The sequence below is a fragment of the Vidua macroura genome, chromosome 4, assembly GCF_024509145.1.
Source record: "Vidua macroura isolate BioBank_ID:100142 chromosome 4, ASM2450914v1, whole genome shotgun sequence".
NCBI lineage: Eukaryota > Metazoa > Chordata > Aves > Passeriformes > Viduidae > Vidua > Vidua macroura.
Window position 1 is genome coordinate 34,786,525 of NC_071574.1, and position 25,788 is coordinate 34,812,312.

At 39.1% G+C, this 25,788-nt stretch overlaps 1 protein-coding gene across 1 annotated transcript; it reads right to left on the reverse strand.

Moving 5' to 3' along the window:
• Nucleotides 1-4,560: 4,560 nt before the first annotated feature.
• TMEM192 (transmembrane protein 192) lies at nucleotides 4,561-21,725 on the reverse strand. Its single transcript, XM_053976699.1, has 6 exons — nucleotides 21,621-21,725; nucleotides 18,613-18,759; nucleotides 14,340-14,604; nucleotides 12,297-12,431; nucleotides 8,480-8,582; nucleotides 4,561-6,146 (listed from the first exon to the last, which is right to left on the reverse strand). The coding sequence occupies exons 1-6, from the start codon at nucleotides 21,660-21,662 to the stop codon at nucleotides 6,023-6,025; spliced, it is 816 nt and encodes a 271-aa protein (XP_053832674.1). The 5' UTR covers nucleotides 21,663-21,725; the 3' UTR covers nucleotides 4,561-6,022.
• Nucleotides 21,726-25,788: the final 4,063 nt, after the last annotated feature.

Here is a 25,788-nt window from a genome sequence, read left to right on the forward strand (position 1 = left end):
AAACCAGACAGTTAAAACATGCTTGAAAATTCAGTACTACAGAGCTATTTGCTTAATAGTAGTTTTCCTAAAATACCCTCTACAGTATTATAAATAGAGCATAAAAATAGAGCATTGAAAAGAATCCTTTGTTTGGTCAGCCCTAGTGTTGCATAGCACTCTATTCCTGTAATTTAAATGAATGGGATATTTGAACATAGCACTACAATGAATGAAGACTTCAAACAGAAAACAGGCTGTTCTTTTCAGCACTGGAGGTCAAGAATACATTGAACTTTTAGTCTGAGTTTTGGTCTTAAAAATACATGCTTCACATCTGCCTTTTATATCAGCAGAAATTACCTATCTACCCACCTATAAAGAAAAATGTGGTGGCCCTTTCATTAGCATAACTAAAACGACCTGAAAATAAAACATACCCACATTTTTAAATCATTGTACTAGACTTGAAATGCCAACATTTTTTACAAAATATATAAAGATAATCAAAGATCAGAAGTGTTGTGGTTTAAATCTCATATTACTATTTTTTTCTTACAACACATAGTTTCTAATAATTGAAAGAACAGACATCAAAAAAAAAAACTGGATAGCTGAAACTTTCTAATCGGTGTGCATATGTAACCCCTTATCTCTTAAGAACTTGAAACTTTACTTGAATTAATACTGGCAGAGTTTAATAGGAGTTACAAATTTCTCTCCATGAAAAAAAAAAAAATTAAAATGGAACTTCAGACTTAGTTCCAGAGTTGTGTAAAACCATCATAAAAAGATGGTCAAACTTATCTAAAACAATAAGCAGTCCTGCAGGTAAACCTTTGGAGTCTTGAACAAAAAAAGCAGTTTCCCAAAGAGGCATTCAACCACTTATATATATTTTTAAAATTATTTATTTAACTTGGCTTTGATATGTATCCTTGGCTATCTCTGTTTAGGTAAAGAGGTTCTTTACCTCTTTACTACAGGTAAAGAGTGTGGGAAAGCAAGACAGGTGAAGAGTTGCTATTTAACAATTATGTCTTATGAATGAGTATATGGATCTATTGTGGCACTGGGTCTTTTATATAACCACAAATATTCAATTAACTTCGATAAAATAGTAAAAAATACATAATGTATCTATCAAAAAGCTATAAATGCATGTTCCTTCAGAGAGGTAAAAATAAAACAGCACCCTAGGAAGCCCGCTGTCAGTCTACAAAATGATTCTAAATATCTGTTTTTTAAAGGCATTCTGATACCATGCTTTGAAAAAGGCATTGATTGTGAGCTTAGATAGATAAGTTTATCAGCTCGCTGGTTGACTGTATATTTTGTAAAAAGATAGTATGCATTTCAAATAATACCTTATTTGAAATAAATTTTGTACACTCCTCAAATTCTGTATTCTTCAGCTGTCAAAAGCAATGCATCTAAAGAAAACTGAGAACTTGCCTGTTTTCCCTGTGGATTCATATAAGAATCAGTGTTTGAAAACTTTTTACTCCATTTCTGACACAAATAAATGATAGCTAATAATGGAAAAAAAAAAAATCCTGACATCTTCTGTCTTTCTAAAAATGCAAAATTCTGATTCAAGTCAGATTTGCATTTGGCTTTGTTGAAACTATCTGTTTCCATTTGATGTGCAAAATATAAGGCACATGGTAAGAATGGCTTTGCATGATAACAGTGTGATCACGTCTATAAATTTGAATAATTTGGATACAGTGCTGCAACAGCCAAAATGACTGAGCTCTCCCTGTGCATGTACCAGCGTACACGCAAAGGCAGCTTGCACAAGTACAAATTGCTGTCTACTCAAAATCAGAATTGATGTTTGCATGGATGCAAACTAGCAAGACTTGATCTCAAGATAGATTAAGACCTCAAATTCTGGAAGGCAAAACGTGAGTTTCTAAAACATTGAATTAACTCCTTGTCTTGTACATAGTTATAATATGGGGAAAAATGAAAATGAAATGTACTTTCAAATTAAGTTAAGTCCTGTAACAGCAGGTCAGCAGGAAATGGAGGTAAATGCAAGGCTTTGGTGAGAAACAACAGTTTAGCATGTTCCCAAAGGATAATAAACAATTCACCTCTTCCCTTTCCAGTATGGAAAAAAGGAAATTATAGGAGAATAAAGACTGGAAATATTTCCCTTACGCCACATACACATGTTATAAATATCTCAGAGTCTACACAAAGCCAAATTTTGCTAAGGGTCACAAAATATTTAAATTTACATCAATCAGGAGAAACATTAGTATGGCAAGTAAGTTTCAAACGTTGACTATCAGAGTACAATTAGCCCACTGATTTCTCGCTCTTCTACTGGCCTTTCTCTTTCTTGCTAGTGATCAGCTGCAAAATATTTGTGCAAAGCAGGAAACACTCCAACAGCACAAACAGGGCATCATGGCTTTTAGAGAGGAAGCCTAAAAGCCTAACTCATTCCAAGGCTAAAGTTGCTTTTCCATGTCTTGAGTTAGCTGCTCAGACTCTTGTCTGGCCAAGTCTCTGGTCCTTGCTGCAACCTTGTTTTTTAGATTAAGAAGGACTTCCCGTAGAGCAAGCCTGCTTAACTCCATGTTAGTTACTTACATGTTAGTGTAGAACCTTAAAGCAGGAAAACCCTGTTAAAATCTTTTACAACCAGTGATTTCCCTCACGGAGTGAAATACTGACATGTTTATATAGAATATCCACTATGAGCAATTCAGAAAGACAAAACAGAAATACAGACTGAGAGTTTTCCCTCATGTAAGATGTGCATTCACAAGAGACCAACACATCTTTTCTTTCATGTGCACAGAATATTTAGCATAGTTCAGCATTTCATCTAAAAATTATTAAAACCCCACAATGTGAACAGTTTTCAGGCAACCCAATATAGTCCTTAGGTGGCACAAAATACTTATTTTCTCAGACCTAAAAAACATATATATTGGTTTTCTACAGAAATAAAAAGCTACTAGGGCAGCATTGAATAATAAAAAAGAGGATAAATGAATGTTACATTATTTTAATTTTTATTTTAAGGTACAGTTTTAGCATATATTAGGAAACATTCCTTCACTTTCCTTATCTTCCTGCTGCCCCAGCTGCAATCAGGTAGCTCTTACCAAGACCTGCAAATATCGATTGATTTCAGCAGCTGTAGTTCCATAGAGAGTATCACTTCAGCTGCTCAGAGCAACAGCTTTGCAGGTTTGCCACACCTCACCAGAGCAGGGCTGTGTTGGTGGTTAGCAAAGCACTGCTTTGCAGCAGAGCACATGCACACCCCTGTGCTCACAAAGCAGCACATTTTGTCCCCCTGAAACTTGGACCCAGTGCTCCAGTGCTTACTGCGTGCACAACACACCGTGGATTTCACTTCAGACAGTACAATCCAGCCCATGAGAAGGTGCTGGCACTGCAGGGACAGGCACCCAGGCTGCAGCACTGGGGATGGGCAGCACTGGCCACCCCAGCATCCAACCTTGCAGCACCAGAGATGTGTCTGATGAACAGGATACAGCAGAACCAGAACAATTAGGACTCCTTGTTCAGTTTAGCACTGTGGCATGTCAGACATAGCAAGGTTACAGCTGAGCTTCACCTCCCTTGCACAACAGCAGCCATTCTCCCCTTCCACGTCGCCTTTCAAGCAGCTCATTGCACACAAGCTCCCTGAGCAGCTCTGCAGTCACCTCCTGCAGACCAGTGAGCTCGGCCACGGGCAGGGTGGCGGCCAGGAGGAGGCAGGTGCCCAGGCCCACAGAACCCAGCAACACCACACCATGCACTGGGGCAGGCAGCACAGGGGAACCTGGGGGCTGGGAAGTACTTCTGCCTCCAAACAAGGCTGGCCTTGGCCCATCTGCTGCAGACAAGGGGCTTGGGGCTGCCACACACAGCAGCAGCTCCTACTTGACAATTCACTGTAGCTCTACCACGGCCAGAGGTTCAAGTGTTCAGGGTAAGTAGTAAAGATTACCAGCTTCTGGTTGGAGCCCATACAAATGTGAAAAGCCTCCACCCTGCCCAAAGAAAAAGCTTAAAGATAGTAAGAAAACAAGACAAGAGTTGGGAGTATGATAAAGATATAAAACTGGGGCAAGGGGTGAGTGGTTGTCATTTGTTATCACTTGTGTACTTAGGAAAGGTAACATTTAAAGGGCAGAAGATGTACATGTGTGTGCACAGCAAGCCATACTTGCCTTTCTTTCCAGCTACCATGTTCCACAGAAAGCAATGCTACTGGTTAATCCAAGGTTTACCTTAAGCAGTCAGAGAGAAGAGGAAGGTTTGAGTAATGACCTCAAAACAAAGGAAAGTTGTTCTGCCTCACTTCTCAATGTTGGAAAGAAACACAAGTCGCAGGGGAAGTCTGAAGCATGATGGAAAAAAACATTACCCAGAAAGGGGAATAAAACTAAACTTAAAGCTTCAAAACAAGTGCACAGCTATCCTTGTTTGGCTACCTTTAAGTGCCAAAACTGCTGTAAGAATTCCAGCGTAACAGAAAAATCTGCACAGATTGCCTGTTGGAACCAGATGTACATCAGCTTGGAAATAACAGAATTCACACTCTTCCTTGGTTGCATTTATTGTGCATGAATTTCACAGTCACATTTTACTGCTTTTCATAGAAATGATATAAATTGACATACAGAGTCACATCAAAACCTGAGTTCTAAAAACAAATAACTTTATTCCATACATGTATACTATAAAATTCTGGCTGCATTTTCAAGAAACAACAGCTAAGGAAAACAGTCTAGTGTTGGATAGCAGCAAAGCCTCCAATTATTTGTTTTCCTTTGAATGAGACAACCCCCATATTTGTTGCACACTAAGCTGTCTAGGTACTTCTCAAGTTGTGCCCTAACACCAAAGTAGGATGAATTAATTTTCCTTTAATATATTCAACTACAAGACTACTCCTCTTAAGAGTCTTCTTTCCAGTTTTGATTAGTGATTACCCTATCCCCAGAGAGGTATTGGCTTCTAAAATAATTCTTTGTCTACATTGGTAGACAAAATAGTACCCAGAACAATATGTTTCTGTCACCAGCCTTAATTCACCATAAATTAAAACCAAGAATTCTTGTTTCTTCAATTTCTAAAAGACCTGTCTTCCATTTAAACTTTTGAATCAAGATGCTGACTTTCTTGAAGGGCCAAAGTGAAGAGCAAGTATGTAACAAGCTTTTTTTGACAGCATCTTTAAAAGCATTCAACACAAGTTAGTTACCAGATCAATGGAAAAGCTCATGCTCAAGTATTTTTGCTTTGTTAGTTCAGTTGGCAGAATAGGAGTCTTGTTACTAACACAAACTCCTAGTAATGGGATAGTCATCAGCCCTGAAGATCCCTCTTAAGAGCTTTAAAGCCAGAATTCTGAAAAATTGCTTATCACAGCATAGTTTTTGTACCACAAACTTGTATGTGAGATTTACAGTTTTAGGGCACCCACCACTTTTTTATAATCCCAAGTTAGATGCCAAATTTCTCCACTTACCTGACAAAGGAGAAAAGGAGACATCTAGAAAACAAGTACCTGTATTGAATTACTGAAGTAATCCACCTCTATCCCTGGAAGTAAAGGGGATCAGTGACAGAACACATCTAGTCTCAGATTTAGCAATAGAAACTGCATATACATCCTTTGGAAAGTCAGATTTTTCTAGAGAAAAGATTTGTACTCCAGAAATATAAAATACTTTGGTAGCCTGAAGCTTAATGGTTACACAGCAGTACAATATAATAGCAACAACTGGGCAAAGTTAAACCATTAACTCAGGTCCAACTTTAACTTATGAGGAATTAAAAATCCTTGAAGCTGCAGAACTTTTTCCCATAACTGATGATTTGAAGAGAGCCAGTGTCCAGTTGTAATAGGTTTATAATGTATGCAGAGCTTATCTTTCAAGTTTAACTTCTATTTCAAAATGTGAAAGATGATTAAGAGTCACATCTGTACAAACCAGTCTGGATATTACATTACTTCACGTTCCCCTCCAGAGCTCCAGCAGCAGTTTCCCAAATGCTGCTAAGTTTTGATTTGCTGAGATGTTAATGCCAACAGTCTCTTGCTGAGCAGTGCATTGTGTCTCTGAAGATACTCTATCACGTCTCCTTGCTTCTCAACTATCTCTTCTAAACTGGAATTTTCCCTTGAAGTAACAAAAGTAAATATGGGTTTCAGTAAATGACAGAAGCCTTCTAATATGTGAAATGTCAGAGTTAATAACACATACTTAAACAGTTGTTTCCTTTGGTTTCACTTTTGCTGGGATCAACTAATTTTTGAGGGAAGAGGCAATCTACAACACCTATATGTCTAACACTATTTTGCATGAGAAGGTAGGAAGAGAAAAGTCTGGCTGAACTTCATGCCATGTATATACAACTGAGTTACATATTTCCTGCTAGACAGTTACAGAATGAGGATCTTACTGTTTAAGAAACCAAGACACACAACATGCCAGAATTATAGTAAGAACCAATGACCCTTTCCCACACACATTAGGAAACTTGTTTTGAGCAGGCATAATATTGTTGTTCAGCTGTGGGAGATCATAAGCTGTTTAAGACAGAAATCTCTTAATTAACGTGGAGTAGCATACATTATATGCTACTATATACAGCAGCATCTGTCACGTCATGACAATACCAGTACCAAAAAGTTGTGCTACTTCAGATCTACAACCTCGTGTACAACTACCCTCCCAGCTTAAAATATATTCAGCTTTCAGATCTCTCTCATTTTAAATCCAATAGTAATACTGCAACATTTAAATAAAGCTCACTTAATTGAGAAAAAAAATGTACAGAATTTTGTCAAATCTAATTAGGAATTTTTAAGATACAGCAAGATGAAGTACCAATGCCTGAGTGTAGTCTATTCTTTCCTTACATGTTATTTCTTCTCAGTTGACTTGGGAATCTACCCTCTTAGTACACTTGTGAGCATCTTAGTGCCGAGAAAGTTGTTCCTCAGCCTTCCAGCATTTTGTAGAGGAACACTGCCCATTTCATAGTTCTTAGAAAACGCTGAGAAGGATATTGAGTGGAAAAAAGCTTAAGTCCAATTAAAAACCTACTGTAGCTAAACTGGGAAAGGTAAAGAACACAAGTTTTGTAAACAGAAAACTTACAACCTTTACCAGTAACATGCACTACCAACTTAAGGCTCCAGATCAGTACCTTAGGTTGCAGAGGTCATGATACTCAAAAAAACATTCTTATAACAAGGTCAACTGAAGGGCTGACAGGATTCACTTTTCAATAGATGTTAACTCCCAAGGGAAAGAGAGTCAGAGTTGTATAGAGCTAAATTAAAGTAACAGTTTTGTAATCAGTTCTCACAGGAAGTTTGCACTCTTTAATCAAAAATAAGCAGAGTCCTTTCCTCAGCTGGTCATTGTTGCAGGCACATTCCCTGGGCATTTGAGAATTTCTCAGGGGAGAAGATGAATGAGAAAGAAATGAGGTCCACCATGCAATCACCATGGTTTTTATATAAAAATGGAAGTTAGACATGGTACCAAAATTCAAGACAACTCTAAATCCTTCCTGTATCCTGAACATCTACTTCCACCTTCCATAAAAGCATGTGCATGCTGCATTTGTGATATCAGGGGAAGTCCCAAAGTATTAGTCATCTCTCATTAGTCAACCTTTCATGAAGGCAGCACATATAGAAGCAAGTCATAGTATATTAGAAAAATCTCTAATTCAATTCTTATTCAGAAATCTATGTTATTTTCAATTACTAGTTTTTATTAAGTCATACCAGACTGATTTCAGCCTCTGGAAAATGTTTGAGCAGTTGGCAGGTACACAAAGAACAAACAAAAATTAAGTCTCAGTGCCTGGGACTGTTTCAGTTACTGTTGGACAGCTTCTACTCTCACTGAGACCTTCCTTACGCCTTAAGTGCCCTCAATACCTTAAAAATTCCTTCCCAAACTCAAAATGCATTCCAAATCCATTACTAAAACCTCATGTCCAACTGCTGGCACAGAACAGAGCTACTAAGTTTTCTTTGTCTATCAGCTGCCCACAATATATCTCCTACCCTGAAAAAGTTGGCTGAAGCAGCTAGGCTTCTGTAGACCTACTTTAAGTAACAGTGTAAGACAACAGTATCCTTCCTTAAACCTCATATAAAATTAACTAAACCAGATTAAGCACAGCCATTTCTATTAAAGATTCATGTAACCAGCCATAAATGGTCAAATCACCTCCATCCTTATGTTTGAGGATTTCTGTATCATAGTAAATTCTCATTTCCTATGGAGAAAGTACAAGGCTGCTGCATCTCATCTGTGCAACTAAAATGGGAGGCTTATGCATAGTTCCTTCAGAACTGTTATTCACACCTCTGGTTTAGCTGACAAGTTGACTTTCCATGCATGGAAGTCTACAGGAAATCATGCAATTCCATTCATATTACCTATACAGCATAGCTGAACATGGCACAAAATGAATACAGAATTCTCACCTGAATCCAACTTCTGAGGTAACGTGACTAGGGTAGGCATACATCTTTTCTTCTTCAATTATGTCAGGTCTTGGTTTGGCACGATTGAAGTTGCTTATTTTCACTGCAAGAGAGTTTTATAAATTAGTTGGAAAGTGGAAAAAAAAGCAAAGCTTTAATATCAGAGTCCAGGTTATAAAAATCTGTAACAGATGATCCTAAGATTACCTTAGGATAGGAGATGGAAATACAATAAAGGAATGAGAAATGGGAATGCAAAAGCAGACCTGAATGGGGAAGCTTGACATGTGCAAAGTTTAATCTGCCACCTAAGAGAGGGTGAAACCTTAGTTGCCTTTTACAGGGTACCAAGATTCAGTCTCCAAGTTCAGGCAAAACTAAGTAATATGCCATTAAAAATTGTAAGAAGTTTTGTACCGGTAGCTGGTTCAGAACTTCTAGCTTAAGCTTTTCAATAAATACTACTTTAACTAGACTAGCTGCAGTGAAGCAGCAGCTTGTTTGCCTGCTCAGACTAGGGCAGACTTGCTACAGAAAGCCATTGTGAATAGAAACCTAGCAGTCTTGACTATCAGACCCAGAAGTCATTCCTGGGCACCTGTGAATATAAAGTTTAAGGCTAAATTTAACAGATGTATGGGTGGGATGGGTGGGAAAACTTGTAGGCACCCTCTGCATTATTTCTAAAAGGAAGCTGAAAATATTTAAAGCCATTCAATGTCAGATCCTGATTCAGAGAAAATATCAAAATATCCAGAGTATGCATTTGGGACTCTGCAGTTAGGGCTGCTTGTGAAACAATACGTCTATTGCCACAAAAAACATTACAGTGCAGCTCTGTGAGAAATCCACATTACTGCAACAGAGAAAGAGTGTCCTTACAAGTCAGTACTATGATGGGGTCTATTATAGGCCACCCTGCTAAAACAATGCTAAGACCCTCCAGAGGTTAACTACGAGTTAGGCTCAAAGGTTAGTTATTTCTATGATGGTATTTCTCTACAAATAAAACCACAAAGGAATGGATGTGGAATTCTCAACATGTGTTGTTTGTGGGAATGTTGGTCTTTTATTCAAGTGATATTAGAAGTATGTGAGAAAGTAATTAAATACATATATTTAGTAAGTCTTTTAAAGCTTTACTCCCTATCCTAGCAGTAAAAAACTTAGAATAGCAAGCTGACATTTAGAGCTGTCTATATCATACTTCATTCCATGCACTTTTACCTCACTTGAACAATTTATATATGTCAAGTCTATTATAGGTCAATCACAGCTATTCCTTGTAGATTTCTGAATCTCTGCCTCTGCATCCTACAGCTATATACACACACTGCTGCATGGAGATAATTTTAAGGAAGGCAGTAATCCTTCACAGGATACTGTCTGTCATACAACTCATAAACAGGTCCAACAAGCTAAAGAAGTATTTAGAATTACAATCAGGTATTCCTGATTTTTGAGACAGAATTATTCAGCAGAAAATAAGTCAGGTAAATGAACCTTCTATAGATAAGCATTTATGTCTCATTCTAATAGTTAAATAATTACTTCACTGTGAAGAAACAATATGTGAACTGATGCTGCCTTCTCTCCAAAATTAGGAGTAAGATACTAATACAAAAAAGGGTGAGCCAGTAGTTTTTAGTGTAAATTTACCTTAGTCGCCCCATTGTTGCTCGGCTGATACTATCTTAGCAGTATCTGCTAAGTGCTTGCCTTGAAGAGGGAAATTCTAAACCTCAGCAGAGGGCTGCCCCTAAAACTATTCCATTAAAGAAGCTTCATGCTTCTAGCCAGGAACATACTCTGCTCTAAGAGCTAAAACCCATCTGAATGTTATTATTACTACAGATTCTCAGGCTATTTTCAAAATTGGCCAAATACATTTGTTTTGCCTCAGTAGCGCTTTAATTTAATATCAGAATTTTAAAAAACCTTAAAATCCACCACTACAGATAAGACACGTAAGCAATCTCTCAGTTTACCTCAACAAGCATTTGGATGGAAAACAAGAAAACAAATTACACTACCCACCGGAAAAAGCAACTTAGGGTAACTGGAAGTGTTCCTCATCTTGCAACAGGTGTAAAGTCACAAAAATTAACCCTGGCTTTGTACACCAAGCTTTAGAGAATGAATTTTATATTGATTTGGGGCTGCTCAAGAGATAAGGTAGCTATTGGTAGAACACACTGCCTTACTCCTTCCTAGCAATGCAACTCTTCCCCTTAGTTCCAGGATTCACTGGACCCTTCTTCAAGCCTCTTTGAGCTGCAAAGCTCAACACTGCACCCCACAACTTCCTTGTATATGCATTTATTTATCAACATTTTAGATAGTTTTGCAAAGTTTAAAGGCAAGTGTTTTATTAAGTCTTCATAAATTACACCAAACCTAAAGCAGACAACCTTACAAACCAGCAGTGATAGCAGAAACACTGGTTAAGGAATTTGAAGGTCACAGGAACTGGCATAAGTACTAGTCAGGAAACAATACCCTTTTGGTGACAAATAAGCAGAAAAACAGTTTGAGAGTTCTTACAGAAGTACAAGCTCAGACCTTACTACTATGCAGGTCATCTTTTTTGCACTTATCCTTTTTGGTCAAGGTAAGAGTCACACAATGTAGCTCTTTGAGCTCCAGCAGGCCTCAGGGATAGAAATAGCATTTCTCTGGAATTCCTGACATTCTATTAAAGTTTTACAATTTATCTCTTATTTCCCGAGTCTCCCAGGAAAGCAAGTATGCGTATGCAAAGAAGGGATGATCTCTAGCATTCTTGGAATACTTTTCTAGCACTGCCATGATTGCATTCCCTCATCACTGCCTTTATTCTTCCAGAGGACAGTCAGTCTACTTGAGCCATGCTGGGCCATTGAGGAGAAAGCCTGACAAGCCTGCAGCATTCAGGCTTCTGCACACTTTTAAGACAAAGACATAGTTTAGGGCTGGGACTTTATTTCTTGGTGCATTTTTGATGCTGCTGTAGGACACTCAGAATAGGTTTTATTTGCCAAATGAACAAGCTACTTGGCAGTATTTCTCTGTGTGTCATTCCATTACCATGAACACACCAAAGTTTTCTTTTAAGCATTTATTTATCAACATTTTAGGTAGTTTTGCAAAGTTTAAAGGCAAGTGTTTTATCAAGTCTTCCTAAGTTATACCAAACCTAAAGCAGACAACCTTACAAACCAGCAGTGATAGCACAAAGCAAAGCCTCACAGTTTTATAAAGCACTACAGTGTTTTTATATCATCACAGCTTCCAAAACCCATGCATCTTTTAAGTATTCATTAGAAGGAATCTTCCATTTTAGTATCAAAGAGAAACTGAAGACTTTGGGGTGGGATCAGGGAAAGAGGAAGAGGCTGGATAAGGCACAATCACACAATCAGGTATTCAAACCCCACATCTAAATCCTATACACAGTTCTGACTAAGCCAGCTAGCTCTTACTGCTTCACAGCTTGTGGTGCATGCATTTCAGAAACACCGATAAACAGACAAACCTGTTCACAGGACACTATTTTAATTAATTAGGCATTTTATTGCCACTTCACTGGATTAACAGCTTTGAGATAACATGGAGCTTTCATTTAGCAGCCCTTGGAACCAAATCAAGCCTGACAACCTTTCCCAATTTGCTCTGGATTTGCCTTAGTTCTCCTTCTACAAGCACAGAATCGTTTTGTATTTATAATGGTAGTTAAATGCCTTGGGGTACCCCGAGTGAACTACTGTGAGGGCAACCAAACAGTTGAGTACCAGCTATAATGAACATCACACAAGAAGGCTAAGCTTGCCTCTCTCACCTGTGTAAATCACTAAGCATGTCAGGGAACTAATCATCTCCAGGCTCAGGACTCCCAGGATAAGATACAGGTACACTTTGCTGTGATCAGGAAAGGAATGCTGCACCGACACAATCAAGAGCAGGGCTGTATTACCTAGAACACAAATGTTATATATTAAAGATTTACTGATTTTATTAGTTACTGAAAATTAATTAATGCTTTCTCATGCCAGTATCTGCATTAGGCTGCAGTAATGCTTTCCCATTTCATACCATGCTTGCCCCTTCAGCTAATTTCCTTAATGTGCAAGCTTATACCTGCTGGTAGCAAAACGAGGTTTCATTTCAGCATATGCCTGTAATGGTAGACAATTATAAGTTTCCTTATAGATTCTCCTGACTTAAAAAACAAGAGTGGAAGAAACAGACCAGAAATACTTAAAATAGGTACATGGTCTTAAACAGTTTCTGGCTTTGTTGATGCTATCCATCTTACTCATTCTTTCAATTCCTAAGAGATCATGTAAGTCAGCTGAAAATGAGGGAGTGTTTTCCTTCAAGTAGTGGATTTAAAATATATTTAAATGAGGCTAATAGAGAAAAAAAAACCCTAAACACCTTCCTTTCAAAGCCTACTTGCATGGGCTTCCACTTGCTATTATCTTAATACTTGAACATCACTGAAAGTTTAACTTAAATTAGTACAATTAGTCAGGAGAAAAGATACTGAGTTACAGGCCTAAAAATCTTTTCTGATACTGAGTGTGAAGTGTTTTCTTCTTTCCTATAAAAATGTGTCAGACCGGTGTCTGGATAAAGAACTAAAATTTATAAAGACTCTTAATGTAGCTAGGGAACTGTGCAGTTCTCTTTCCTACTGTGTCAGTCAAGTGAAGGAAGTGGTATCAGCAGTCATTACCATGGCAGGAAGCTGCAGTAATGGAAGAACTACCTTCTGAACAACAGATGATCAAAATTCCAAAGCACACACCTGATTGCATCTGAACATTCACAAATACCCAGAGTTTGTCTAGGAGAGGAGAAGTGGGCTCCATCTAAGACTGAAAGCAGGGCAAAGTATTGCCAATTACACTGCAACAGGCAGAAGTAATCCTTTTACATCATTAAGCCTCCTGTAGCCTGCTTTTGTCACTGCACTCCAAACACTTTTACATCTTCAGAGCTCTATCTAGTGGCCAGAGCCTGAAGTGTTGCACATTTATCAAGCTCTTTTAGGGACTGTGTGGAAAGAAAGCTAGGTTCTTATATAGAACATGACCATTTTGCTAATTAATTCCAGTGACAAAGAGATCTACTCCAGGAGGGAAGAGGTTTTATAAAAGGCAAAAATACTGTAAAAGCCATCGCTCTGCCCTTTTCCACTGCTATTTGTAGGAAAAATCCCCTTAAGTTAGATGGGTTTCAGATCTGAAAGTGATTTGTAGAAAAGCTTCACCACTTAGGTGCACCAACACTTTAGAGCTAAACTTGCCAGAGATGTAACTTAAAAATATAGTTAAATCACTCCTATACACGACCTTTGTCCATAGAAAGTAGAAAAAGGCAGTCAGCTGAATGTTACACATCCTCAGTGAAGGTCAGAAAATTGGTTATTTCACTGAATTCAGACAGCTGTTGGGCAAAAAGCAAATCATCTGTTTCTATGTGGATTGCTGAGCTTGAAAAGAGAAGAGCAGAACACTTCCTGGAAGGACTAGCAGTCTTACCACATATCCAACCAGACAAAAGAATACGCAAATCAAGATCACTAGCAGTCAAACACAGACCTTGCTGACTGAATACTTCATGGCTGAAGACTAAATGCTAATGACTAATGTTTTACTCAACCTCACAGTGGTGAGCATTTTGCACTACAAACAGTTCCTTACAACCTGCATCTGGCAGACCAGAAAGATCAGTACAGAGGGTCATCTGACTAAAGGATAATTTGTAAGTGCTCATAGGCAGGTTCTTAAAAATTCATAATATATAATACACAATTATATCAAAACTGCTCAGTCTTTTATTGTGTCACAGTTTAAAGCTTTAAACCCAAGTTCACCTGTGGCATGTATCAGCAGTGGAAGCCTTTTCAGATGCCTTGTTGATCGGTATATGGAGAAGTAACCTCTTCTTCTGACTCTGCTGTGGTGGTGATGCACATATCGTTCAAAACAGACATGCAGTATCCACAGAACTACTTTTGCAATTATTATGACAGTCTGCACTTTAAGTGGGTGAGTGTAGTTTCCAGGGCACTTATCTTGGTTTGGATTGGGGTAAGAACAAAACATAGCTGCTAAAAATGCTAAAACAACAAAAGCAACCTGGAAGAGAAAGAAAGAGAGAAAAATCTTTAAAGTCAACATTTAGCTATATATGTGAAAAAAAACCCTGAAACACAAAACCAGGATTATGTAGTTAATTCATTATGCATTACTTTCTAAATTGATTTTTTTAGAGTTGAGGTAACATAAAACATTAGACACTTGGTACAACCACTACATGTCACTCTGGGAACATACAGAAGACTGAAATTGCTAAGTAGTAAGACTGACTTCCAGGAGGGCAACCAGTCCCCAGCAGAACAGAGCTGACCACCCTCCCCAGAATTTCTACTAAATCAATTTTACCATTCCTTGAGTCTTCATAGTGAATTTATTTCATTTCTGGACCCTCCTTACTATGCCTTTTTACTTTAAAGAAAACTTGACTTACGCTCCTATAAAAGAGAAATCACATATTTTTAGACTCATTCAATGACATTTAATGCTGCTCTGTGGGATAGGCTCTTGTTGGTACAGTCCATATTTCCTGAAATTGACATTTCCTAAGTGAAAATCAATGTCTTCCTACAGCCACTGAAGATCATCTCCAGGTTGACTTTAGAAAAGTGAATCATCAGAGTAACTTAAAGTGAATTATTAACTCTGGGTAGGCATTTTTGCCAATTGGTAATCATTCCTTAGTATATTTACCATCCAATTTTTCCATTTTACCTTTTTACTTATGTCAGAAAAACTAGACAGATTGTCAGTCAGATTGTATATAAGTCAGATTGTATATATATTTATCCTTTCAGACTACTGCCATTATGCCATAACTTTTCCTGTCTTCTAGACTCCTCTCCAAATTTTCAACATCAGCAGTGAACATCAGCAACCTTTAGACCAATTAGAAAGCAAAGCTGTGGATGCATGTTACCTGTAGTATATGCATACACACAGGGATTTCTTAATATTTATAGAGTTTTGTCACATAAAATATTTTCTCTACTGTGTTCATTCAGTGAACAAGAACTGTATTATACTTTCTCATCCTGGTTCACTCTACAGAACAGAGGAATACTTTTAAAACAGAACTGTAAAGAAAAACAAGTCCACCAACACAAATAAATGGAGAGCTACTAATATACAAAACACACAAAAAAACCCCAATTTGTCTCAAGTCTACAAATGAGTTCTAATACACTTAGCTTAAAAAAAGAAGGGTCATATGTTCTGCATGTCATAACTGGCAGAAACAGCACATCAGAACTGAGGACAGAGGAAAGCACCCAATTTTCATTTGCTGCCTTTGTTTCCATACTTAATTCTATGAGTATTTAAGATCCCACTGCCCCCTTTCCACCCTCTTGAACTTATTATTTCCTATTTTTGTACTTTCTCAAGCAACACTCCTCACGGAAATTAACTTTTCAGAACCACTTAATTACTCCTGAGACAAACTGCCCTTAGCTTGCTCAGCTTGTGACCAGAGTTAGGTAATTGGGAAGGGAGCAAGAAAGGGGAATAATTTTCACACAATTGTCAATACCTAAAAGACATTACAGAGGACAGATAGGATAGAAGGTGAAAGGAAAGAAACCCAAACCAAAATGGAGTGTACCCCACATTATCCATAAAACCATTACTTCAAATACAAATTAAATTGCTAGATTAAGTAGTTAAACAAGAGGCACATTTATCATTTGTTTAATCTATTATTTTACCACCTTCTTTTATTACAAAGCTAAGAATAATTCAGCTATTTTACTTCATCTGTTTACTGTTTGGTTTGCCATTTTACAATAGTGATACAATTAGTTCTACTCCTTCCAGGTTTTAGGAATACATTTCAGTAAAGAAAATGGCTATATTAAACTGATGATGCAAGTAGGAATGACCTAGCATTACATCTCTACTAAACTACTACAGCAGTGTATACAAGAGGAAACAGGAAGCTGGCATTTAGAGTGGCATTTATTAAATATGTTTTGCTTGCATTGTTGGGCAGTTCAATAATAGGTGTTTCATCCCCCACATATTTTTACATACAAAAAGTTATTCTTATAAAGAGTAGTATTTAAGTTCAATTTGGTCTATGTGCACACATACAAATGATTAAGGAAAGACAGGATTAATATAAAGGAATTATTTCTAGCCTGTACACTTCACATTGCTCTCCAGCCTCCTGATGGGAAGCCTTCAGAAAAGCAAGGCTTGGCAAAAGGAAAAGCACTCAAAAACCCAGTCCTACCACAGTCCAGCACATCCTACCCACTTTCCAGAATTGTGTGTAACTAGGCAGCTGCATCACAGCAGCTATTTTGCTACCTAACTCCATTTCTTGGCACAGGAAGGTGGAGAAGAAATACTCCCAGTTGCATACAAATTGCTTTAGAGATGCATTACAGCTCTACTGCATAATACTATGATGGCTTAACTTCTCCAAGACATTTACCCCTTTGGCAGGCCATGCATCAGAAGCTACCCTGGCCTCTCTCCACATTCCACAAGATTAATGCACATTTGCAGAAGCACAGGGGAAGCAAATCCAATAAACTTGTTTTACCCACCCATCTTTTCAGTGAGAGAGACAGTGCCACTCAAGGTAGCAATTATAATGATGTTTTGCCAACAGAAAAGGATACTCCTCCATTGTGTTCCAAGGACCAACTGGTCACTGAAGCAGGTTCAGCAACAGCAACAAGACTTAACCTGTGAAAATGTGTGTTGACAGATGCCACAGTTTTTCCATTTCACCTAACCACACTTCTCTCCATTTGCAGGAGAGAGGAAAAGGTGGGAGGAGAATAGGTAGCAGTTTCCTAGGATGTGGGTGACTGACATTTGGCTGCATCAGTTATGGTAGTAGATAGCAAAACCCCAAGGCTTAGCAGAAAAATAGTCACTGCTCTAGATTTCAAGTGCCTTCTATAAGGGAATGGCACAAAGTTCTTCTGGTAGGTGAAGGGAATAAGGCTGGATACATGGTTTCCTTTGGGAGTTTTGTCTACTTAGCAGAACAGCAGAGGTCTTTCTAAGTCTACTTGATAGCTAGGGGAACATTTCTTGATACTACTACAAGGCCCACAAAACAGCTACTCCTAAAATTAGAAGGGTACAGCACATTGAACAACTTCATGAAGCTGCCCAAAGAGAGACCTTAGAGGTTGGTATGTGCTTTTAAAGTCCTGCCAGAGAGCATGTTTCAAGTGCACTGGGCACTGCATTTTTTGTTTGAGATCAAGATCATGAGCTCTAAAACAGCTCATGCCAGTGGTACTATAGAACTTAATGGTACTACAGACCCTTAAGATCACTAAGTCCACTCTTTACTTAACACTACCACATCCCCCACTAACCCATGTCCTTAAAAGACATGAAAGTGGCATTTCAGTCAGATCTTAGGCTCGGAGCTCTTCAGCCTTCCTTCTTCCTATCTGGTTGCCACACACTCACAAGCAAAAACAAGCCTCTTCAGCTTATCAAGGAAAAACTCATTACTAGGTAGGACTCTCTCTGCTTCTGTCTACCAGCCCCCATAAATGCCTAGATACTGTTCAGTATTTGTACTTTTTGCTCTTAACCTCCAGAAGTGAGAGCAGGACGTAACATTTGGATTACTTTCTTTCTCCATCCACTACCAATCAACATCCCCTAAGCAAGTCCAGCTTTACTTGTTTAGTTACCTTATCTCTGAAATTAGGTTTGCTCTCAGAAGGTACAGCATCAAAATTATCTCAGCCCTCTGTAACTAGTATAGCACTTCTGTGGCAATAATATTTTTAAATTACATTTCCAACAGCATAGAAGAACTACTATTTAAAATGCTCTTCCTCCTAACAAGATATGTCCCAGCACCAACAACCAGAAGGAGAAGACAGAAAGTATTTGATAGTATATACACTATCAAAATTTATTGGTAAAGTGGACCTCAATGGTTTGGAAGACCAGCCAGTGTATGCACTCCACTGTCATATCATCAGAATTCTGTCACATGAACAGTGGATTCTGAAGGATTCAGAAGAGAGATAGCAAGTTTCTTAGGGAAATCATGCTTCTTAAACTTACATGTATTAGCAACAGGAAATTGGCAAGGAGAACTGCTGGGATAGCATGAAATCTTGGCCTCAGCTGGGAATGCAATGTATGAGACGAAATGAGTGGTGCATCCAGTAGAGGATCATCTTCCAAACTCTGTGTTATTTCCAAGGAACTCTGGAACAGAAGAGGAAGGCAAACAATAGCAACAGGTAAGCTCTAAAAGTAAAATACAAAGGTTTAGGAATTTTCTGTTAGCAAATCAAGCCTTGAGGGGGGAAAACCCCACTAGGTTAATATCTTGAGAAACTTCTTAAACTCTAGGTAAACACTCATCACATCTTTATGTGAGAACTCAGTCCCTGAGGAATCCAGCACTAATCTACTTCTTAGTATCACACTGAGCCTTCAGGAACTTCTGTTTTAAAAATGTATTACAAGTATCTGAGCTTCAATCCCGAGAGATGTCAGGAGCATGGGAAAAAATGACAAAGTCTCTCTCACATGCTTTATACAGCTACTTTGTTGTTCTTAGTTTTGTCCAACTGCAGTTGGAGACAACAACAAAGCTGCAGTGTAACAGTAACAGTTTTGAGTATTCAACCTCTAATACTACTGATATGTCAAAACACCTGCAGCAGTAACTAGAGCTGAACTCAGGCAGGAAAGAAGCAGCAGTTCACAGAGGGAAGAAGATGCCACCAAGTGCTGAGCAAGACACTGCCTACACTAGAGAGAATGCAGCCTGCCCTTGTCATGTTGGAGCCAAGTATTAGTTCTTTGACTTCACATTCAGTTCAAATGTAGTGTCTTTTACTAAGTAGAAGGTAAAACTAAGTATGAGTGGAGGGAAAAACTTTGGACAAGGAACATGCCCCACAGCTATTCATCCCTGCTCCTTTCAGGCCAAGACAAGATCATTCAATACATATTAAGTGGAGCATACACAAGGCACTATGATAGCCAAAACTGCTACAGTTTCTCTCTTAGCATCCTGTTACGTCCCTTGCGTCAGAAGAGAAAACAACTCAAGATTTCCACTCAAGTTTTGACCGCTCTTTTTCATTATACCAACCACAGCCCAGAATAAGAAGACAAGGGCAGACCCCATCCCACTCCAGACTTCTGACTATTCAGATGTGCCACATTTCACCAGGCTATTTACTGATTTATAAACTGAGGACTTCTCTTTGCCATAAGAAAAAGCAGTGTAAGCCTCAAGACAAATGAAACATGCCATCCTTCTAGACACTAGCATGGGAAGAGAGGGATTACACCCAGGTTTATACCTCATGTCAATGAGGACAACGTAGACTGTCTCCCCAGTGTTATTTCACCTGCAGACAACTGCCTAAAGTGAAGGAAATAGTCATAAAGAGTTATTTCAGTCAACAACCAGTTTTCTTTTAGAACCATGAACACTGCACTTGCCCTATCATAGAGGAGTGTGAACAGACCACCCTCAGCTATTTGATACCTTTTAATTAGCCCAGTCTTTGACTGGAAATAACCCTTACTGAAATACCTGCCTGGTAAAATTACCTTTTACTGCACACCTAAATGTTTACAAATGGCATTCCTCTTATGTCACTGATATAAAATCCAGAAGCATGAGAGCAAAGATACCTGCTAGCCCTCCTTTACCCATTTTCACAGGCCAGGTGTAATTTTAAGCTCTGAAAGCAAGGACCAACACTCCAGCAGCCAAGCCATCTCACCTAATTCTTCAGATTACACATCAGTAAAAAATTAATTACTGTGAGGGTGGAGAGATGCTGGAACAGTTGCCTGGTAAAGCTACAGATGCCCTATTCCTGGAAGTGCTCAAGGCAAGGCTGGCTTGGGTTTTGAGCAAGATGGTCTAGTAGAAAGTGTTCTTGCCCATGGCAGGAGGGGTTGGAAATAAATCTTTAAAGAACCTTCAACCCAAACCATTCTACGATCAGAGGATCAATAGTGGCGTTAACAGTGCACATGTCCCACAAACCCAGCAATTCTTCTTAGGACAATATCCTTTGTCTAATGGGAACAAATGATTCACCATTTCTGCATTTCACCATTCCCTCATTTCCATGAGGGATCAGGCACTCCTTCACAGACAAAGCTTCATCAGAGCTTCTACCATGCTACTTTCTCATGAGACTGGCTACAATCCATCTTTGTAGCCTAGAATACAGCTAGTATTAGGAAGCACTAGATTACATAATCTCTTCAAATAGATTTTATTACAGAAAACGTGGAGAGGAGGGGAATTAAAGCACGGGATATGATGATCCCATGCTGTCAATCTGACATAAAGAAAATCCAGTAAGTGTCCTTCCAAACTGGAGCAAACACTGGTTTCATTTCATTAAGATGAGCAAAACCACAGGTGCCAAAAGCCAAAATGCCTTAAATCCAGACTTGTCTGGCACTGCTGCTGAGCACAGGTTAAAGCTTTAGCCTCTTGGCTCCCTGATCCACTTCCAGCATGTGACCGCTTCCACAACAGCCCAGCGCCAGTAGGAGGAGGGCAGGCAGGAACAAGCCACAGCCAGCAAGCCTAGCCCACGCAGGCTTCCAGCTGGGGCGGGGAGAAACATTCAAACAAACAAAAAACGCCGTGGTCATGCCAGCGAACATAACCCAGAGATGGCACTGACAGGATCCGGCTGTGGAAAAATAACCCAGAAAACCTGAAGGAGCCACATGAACAGCTCCGATAAAACGCTAATAATCTCGATTAAAAACAAGTCCAGGCCCAAATGCCTCAGAGACATTTCAAGCCCGGCTGGGGAGGGGCAGCGCAGGGAGCAAGGGGCCGCGGCGGCCTCCTCACTTCGGAGAGGGGCACTGGGGACGCGCCTGGGCCGGCGGGTGCCCCCGGAAAAAACAGATAAAGCCTCGGGCGCCCGGGACGGAAAACAGTCAGGAAGAGGCGGAAGGAAGAGACGGCACGGAACACTAGGCGCTCGCCCAGCGGCGCCCACTCTCAGCGGCAGCCCGGCCGCTCACCCGGGCGGGGTCCCCGCGGCCCCGCTCCCGCCCGCCGCGCTCACGTTGTCCAGGTCCTGCCGCCGCCTCCCCGCCGTCAGCGCCATCGCCGCCTCCCGCTACAGCCGCCCAGGCTGCGTTTAATGGGCGCCCCCAGCGCGGCCTTGCCGCCACGGGCTGGCCACGGGCAGCGCCACCGCCCCGTCCCACCCCGCCCCGCCCCGCCGGCAGCGCCCCCGGCCGCCATTGGGCCCGCGCCGTGCCAGCGCCGCCCCTGCCGCCCCTGCCGGCGAAGGGGCCTCGGCCGGAGCTGGAGCTGCGGCTGGGTCTCAGCCTGAGCTCCCGTCCCGCCGCCCCGGCAGAGGTCCGTGCCCCTAGCCCGGCCTGGGGTGCGGCGCTGCCCCGTGGCCGTGCTCGGTGCGGTTCTCTCGGCAGCCCGCGACTGAATTCAAAACGGAGACCACTTCCAGCAGGCTCGGGGCTGGTGTCCCTGCGGGGCCGTGGATCGGGAGGCAGCGCTGGGAGGGGAAAGTACCCCAGATGGCTGGCCAGAGTGTGGGGTAAAGGCAGCGGAGTGTTGGTGTCGGCTTGCAGTGCAGAGTGTTTTCTCACCTCCAATTGGTCTTGCGGAAAGCATGGAGTCTATGCAGCTAGTTACTGTTTCCAGTGGATTTGGTTGCCCTTTCAGATCATGAAAAGTTTTAGCATTCACGTTATACATTTTCTAAGATATTTCTAGCCCTGTTGTATATTTTGGCAAGAAACACGTTTTCTTTAAAACGTGTGCTTGGTAATTTCATTTTCTAACCCTTTATGATCGCACTGAGACAGACTGTGACCACTCACAGTGTCCAGACTACTCCCTTATGGATCTTTGTCTTATTGACATTGACAGCCTCGTGTATTCTGCATACTCCTCAACCACGTAGTTGTGCTTAGTTATTTTTTGGTAATTTTTGTTAGCCTCTCTGGCATTTTTCAGCTATAACCTCTCTAAATTGAGAAGGATCAGAATGACACACTGTTCAAGCATGTGCAAAGTATGAATTTCCAAAGAATCATAATTATTATCTGTTATGTGCTCTGTTCATATGCTAATGTTTCTTAACCTTCTGTTTGTTCTATATGAACATCTCTTAACCTTCAGCTCATGCTAGTGAGGACTCCGAACAGGATCAAAGCTGTAACGGGGGTCTGAAAGACAAGTAAGATTGTATCCTCTCCAGGTTGTAATTGTTCTATGTGTATTATTTAAGAGAAGCCAGGACCGTCACCCTGAACAGCTGCAGTGGCTCTGTCTCTCTTGAAAGCATGTTGAAGTGCCAAAGGGTGAAACTGCTCTTCGGGTATGAGCTTCTTCAGAGAAGAAGTTCCAAGTTTTTTATCTCAGTTTCAGTGACTTTTCCGGGCTATCTTTTTCTAGAAAAAAATTCTCAACTGAAACCTCCCACCCAGATCATTTACATTCATCACTTGCATTCATTTGTTCTTGTTTAATACAGATACACACATTTAATGAACTGGACAACCTTCTTAAATTAAAAAGAAGCCTTAAACTTGCTGGTTTGACTCAGATAAAGTCCAGCTCCTGTGGTAACAGCATGCTTTGTTCCAGTTTCTCAGCCTAAGTGTTCCTTTTACCTCCTTCTTATTGTGCTTCCTCTTTTTTTTATTCGTGACAAGAACACAGATCCTACTGATCAACAAGCAGATGACAAAAGTTTTCAGTGACAGTGAAGTGAAGCCACAATTTGCATACATATATTGTGTGTAAGATATGCCATTAGACAAGTGTTTACAATAAAATCAAAAGAACAAATTCTTCTAACTGTAATTTTAAAATCCTAAAGTCCCAGTAAGTTTACATTTATTAGCACTCATTTGAATGGCTATAACTTTATATATAAATGTAAACCTTTTTTTTTTTTTTTACTGAATGGGAATTGAAGAGTTCTCAATGGACTATTGAAGAGCGCAGTTAGGGAAAAAATTACAAGTTTGAATATTTGAAGTGCATAAAACCTTACTGCATACAATACCACATAACATATTTAGAAGTATGTGATTGCCAGTTTCAATTGGTTTACATAAAACATGTATGTAATCTCTATAATAGTAGTCTGCTCTTGTTCTTACTAGATTACTCAATCTTTGTTTTGGTTTTGATATATCATTTTAATTACTAGATTCACAGTATTTTTTTATAGTGAGAGGTTTTAGTGATGTAGATAGGTTCTAATAAAGTAACATTCTCTTCTGCTCCATTCCTGTTCCATTTTCCATCAAATTTTGCAGACATTGTAATTTTAGTGTACACAAACTTGCAAGTCTGGCTCCTGAAGGATGATCTAATGCTGAGCAGTCTAAAACAGATAAAGATATGGCCTGGTCCTAAATTATTTCCACTGCAACTCCCTCAGAAACAATGAAGGTATCTGCTAAGTGTAAGATAAAAAGATGTGGTATGGCCCAACAATACTATGTTGTCCTTAGGGAAAGCTCTACTTAGACATTAGATACACAGGAATAAATGCTCTACTTAGGCATTACCTTTGCCATATCAGTAATAATTACAATATTTGGGGACTAGCTGTCACAATTGTATCCTCACAAAGAGACATAATATCTATTTTTCTTCCTCTCAGTTTCATGTAAAATTTGGCATGAATAGAAACAGGATTGGGCTTACAAACTTCTTCACATTCAGCTATAAGATATAATTATCATTACTGTTTCTTTTTCATACTACAAGTACAATTAGTGCTTAAACTGTATTCAGTTCTATGTAAAGAATACAGTCTCTGCTCTGAGAATATGAGGTTGTGACAGATCCCAGCATTACTAAAAATATAAATGGGAAGTGAAAAGATAAAAATAATAGTAGAAAATTTTATTTGCATTATTTGGCTGTAATAATCTTGAAAGCCATACTGTAGTAAGTGCAGTCTATGTTCTAGCCTCATATTACAGACACTTCAGAAGTACCCATTTTAGTACAAGCTCCTGTAAATTTTTTAAATCCTGTGGAGGTTAAAGAACCAGTTCACTGCTGAATATGTTTAATACAAAGGAACCTTTCACTCCATGTATAGTTTCAGATTTTCATATAATGTAAGAGTCAACTTTTTGTGTTGAGCAGCCTGGGGCTATTTTTGCACAGTAATCATGTAATCAAAAACTGCCACTTGCTATGCAGATTCTGCTTCCTAAGTAAAGTGCCCATTAAAAAATCTGTGGCCTTTAAATGCAAGCTATTAAAAAGAGAAGAGCATTACACTGGTATTGATAAAAACTCTTTCAGTCTTTCACTGATTAATATACAAAATTGAATGCTGGAGGCTTAGTGTGGCCATGGGTTACTTCAGCTTATCTATTAGTACAAATGATTTTGCAAAATGTCTTACATGTCCATAATGAAGTCCAGAGTTAGGACTGATGAAAAAGGGTAGATAATATGGCTGTAGAGAGAGAATTTATACTGCTTTATGCAGATGAGACAAAGAGCAAAATAATAGCAAAGAGGAAAAGTGTAAAAAACAGAATGGGCACTCTTGATTACTTCAAAAAAAATTACTGATTTCCTAGATATATTAAAAAGCAAATAAATTGAGATTAAAGAAATGATACATCTTTTCAATTTCATATCTCCTTTTAGAAATATACACTAGAAGTATAAAAGTTCAGAATTAACTATCACAATGTATCTTACTTTGTGCTAAAGATGAGTTTGAGTTTTGGTTTATCATTTAAGCAAATGCCTAATTTGCAGGGTGAAAAGTACTCCCTCTGCAGAGTAATTTTTTCACTTTCTTCTGATTTTTCAAAATCACATTCCTGCTTACATTTTGTTATAAAGCTATTGCAATATGACAAGCATCTATTTGAACTTTATAAAGGGAAATAGAGCTTGTTATAAAAATATTTGAGTTTAAATTATATACTTTCTAGGGTAATTTTTTTAAAAAAGAGGAATGTTTGTGATAATTACCTTGGGAAAACTACTGATAAAATTGAATAAAGACAGAAGATTGAAATTTCAAGGAAAAATAGTTTATTCCCCCCCCCCCCCCAGTTTTTTTTTCTCCATTTTTGATACAGTTTGTCTGAAAATCTTAAAATGAACTTGTTAAGAACTAGTTTGTGTAAACTAACTTTTTAGGGTGTATGGTTAAATATTAACATTCCAACAAATATTCTTTTGAATATTTTAAGTTCTGAAGTTACCAATTTTTT

Coding starts and splice junctions, on each gene's coding strand:
- TMEM192 (XM_053976699.1), bottom strand. CDS start 21,662: ATGGCGCTGACGGCGGGGAGGCGGCGGCAGGACCTGGACAAC. Junction 8,583..12,296: donor ATGCTTAGTGATTTACACAG/GTGAGAGAGGCA, acceptor ACTCTCTTGCAG/TGAAAATAAGCAACTTCAAT. Junction 6,147..8,479: donor ACCTCAGAAGTTGGATTCAG/GTGAGAATTCTG, acceptor TGTTACTTCAAG/GGAAAATTCCAGTTTAGAAG.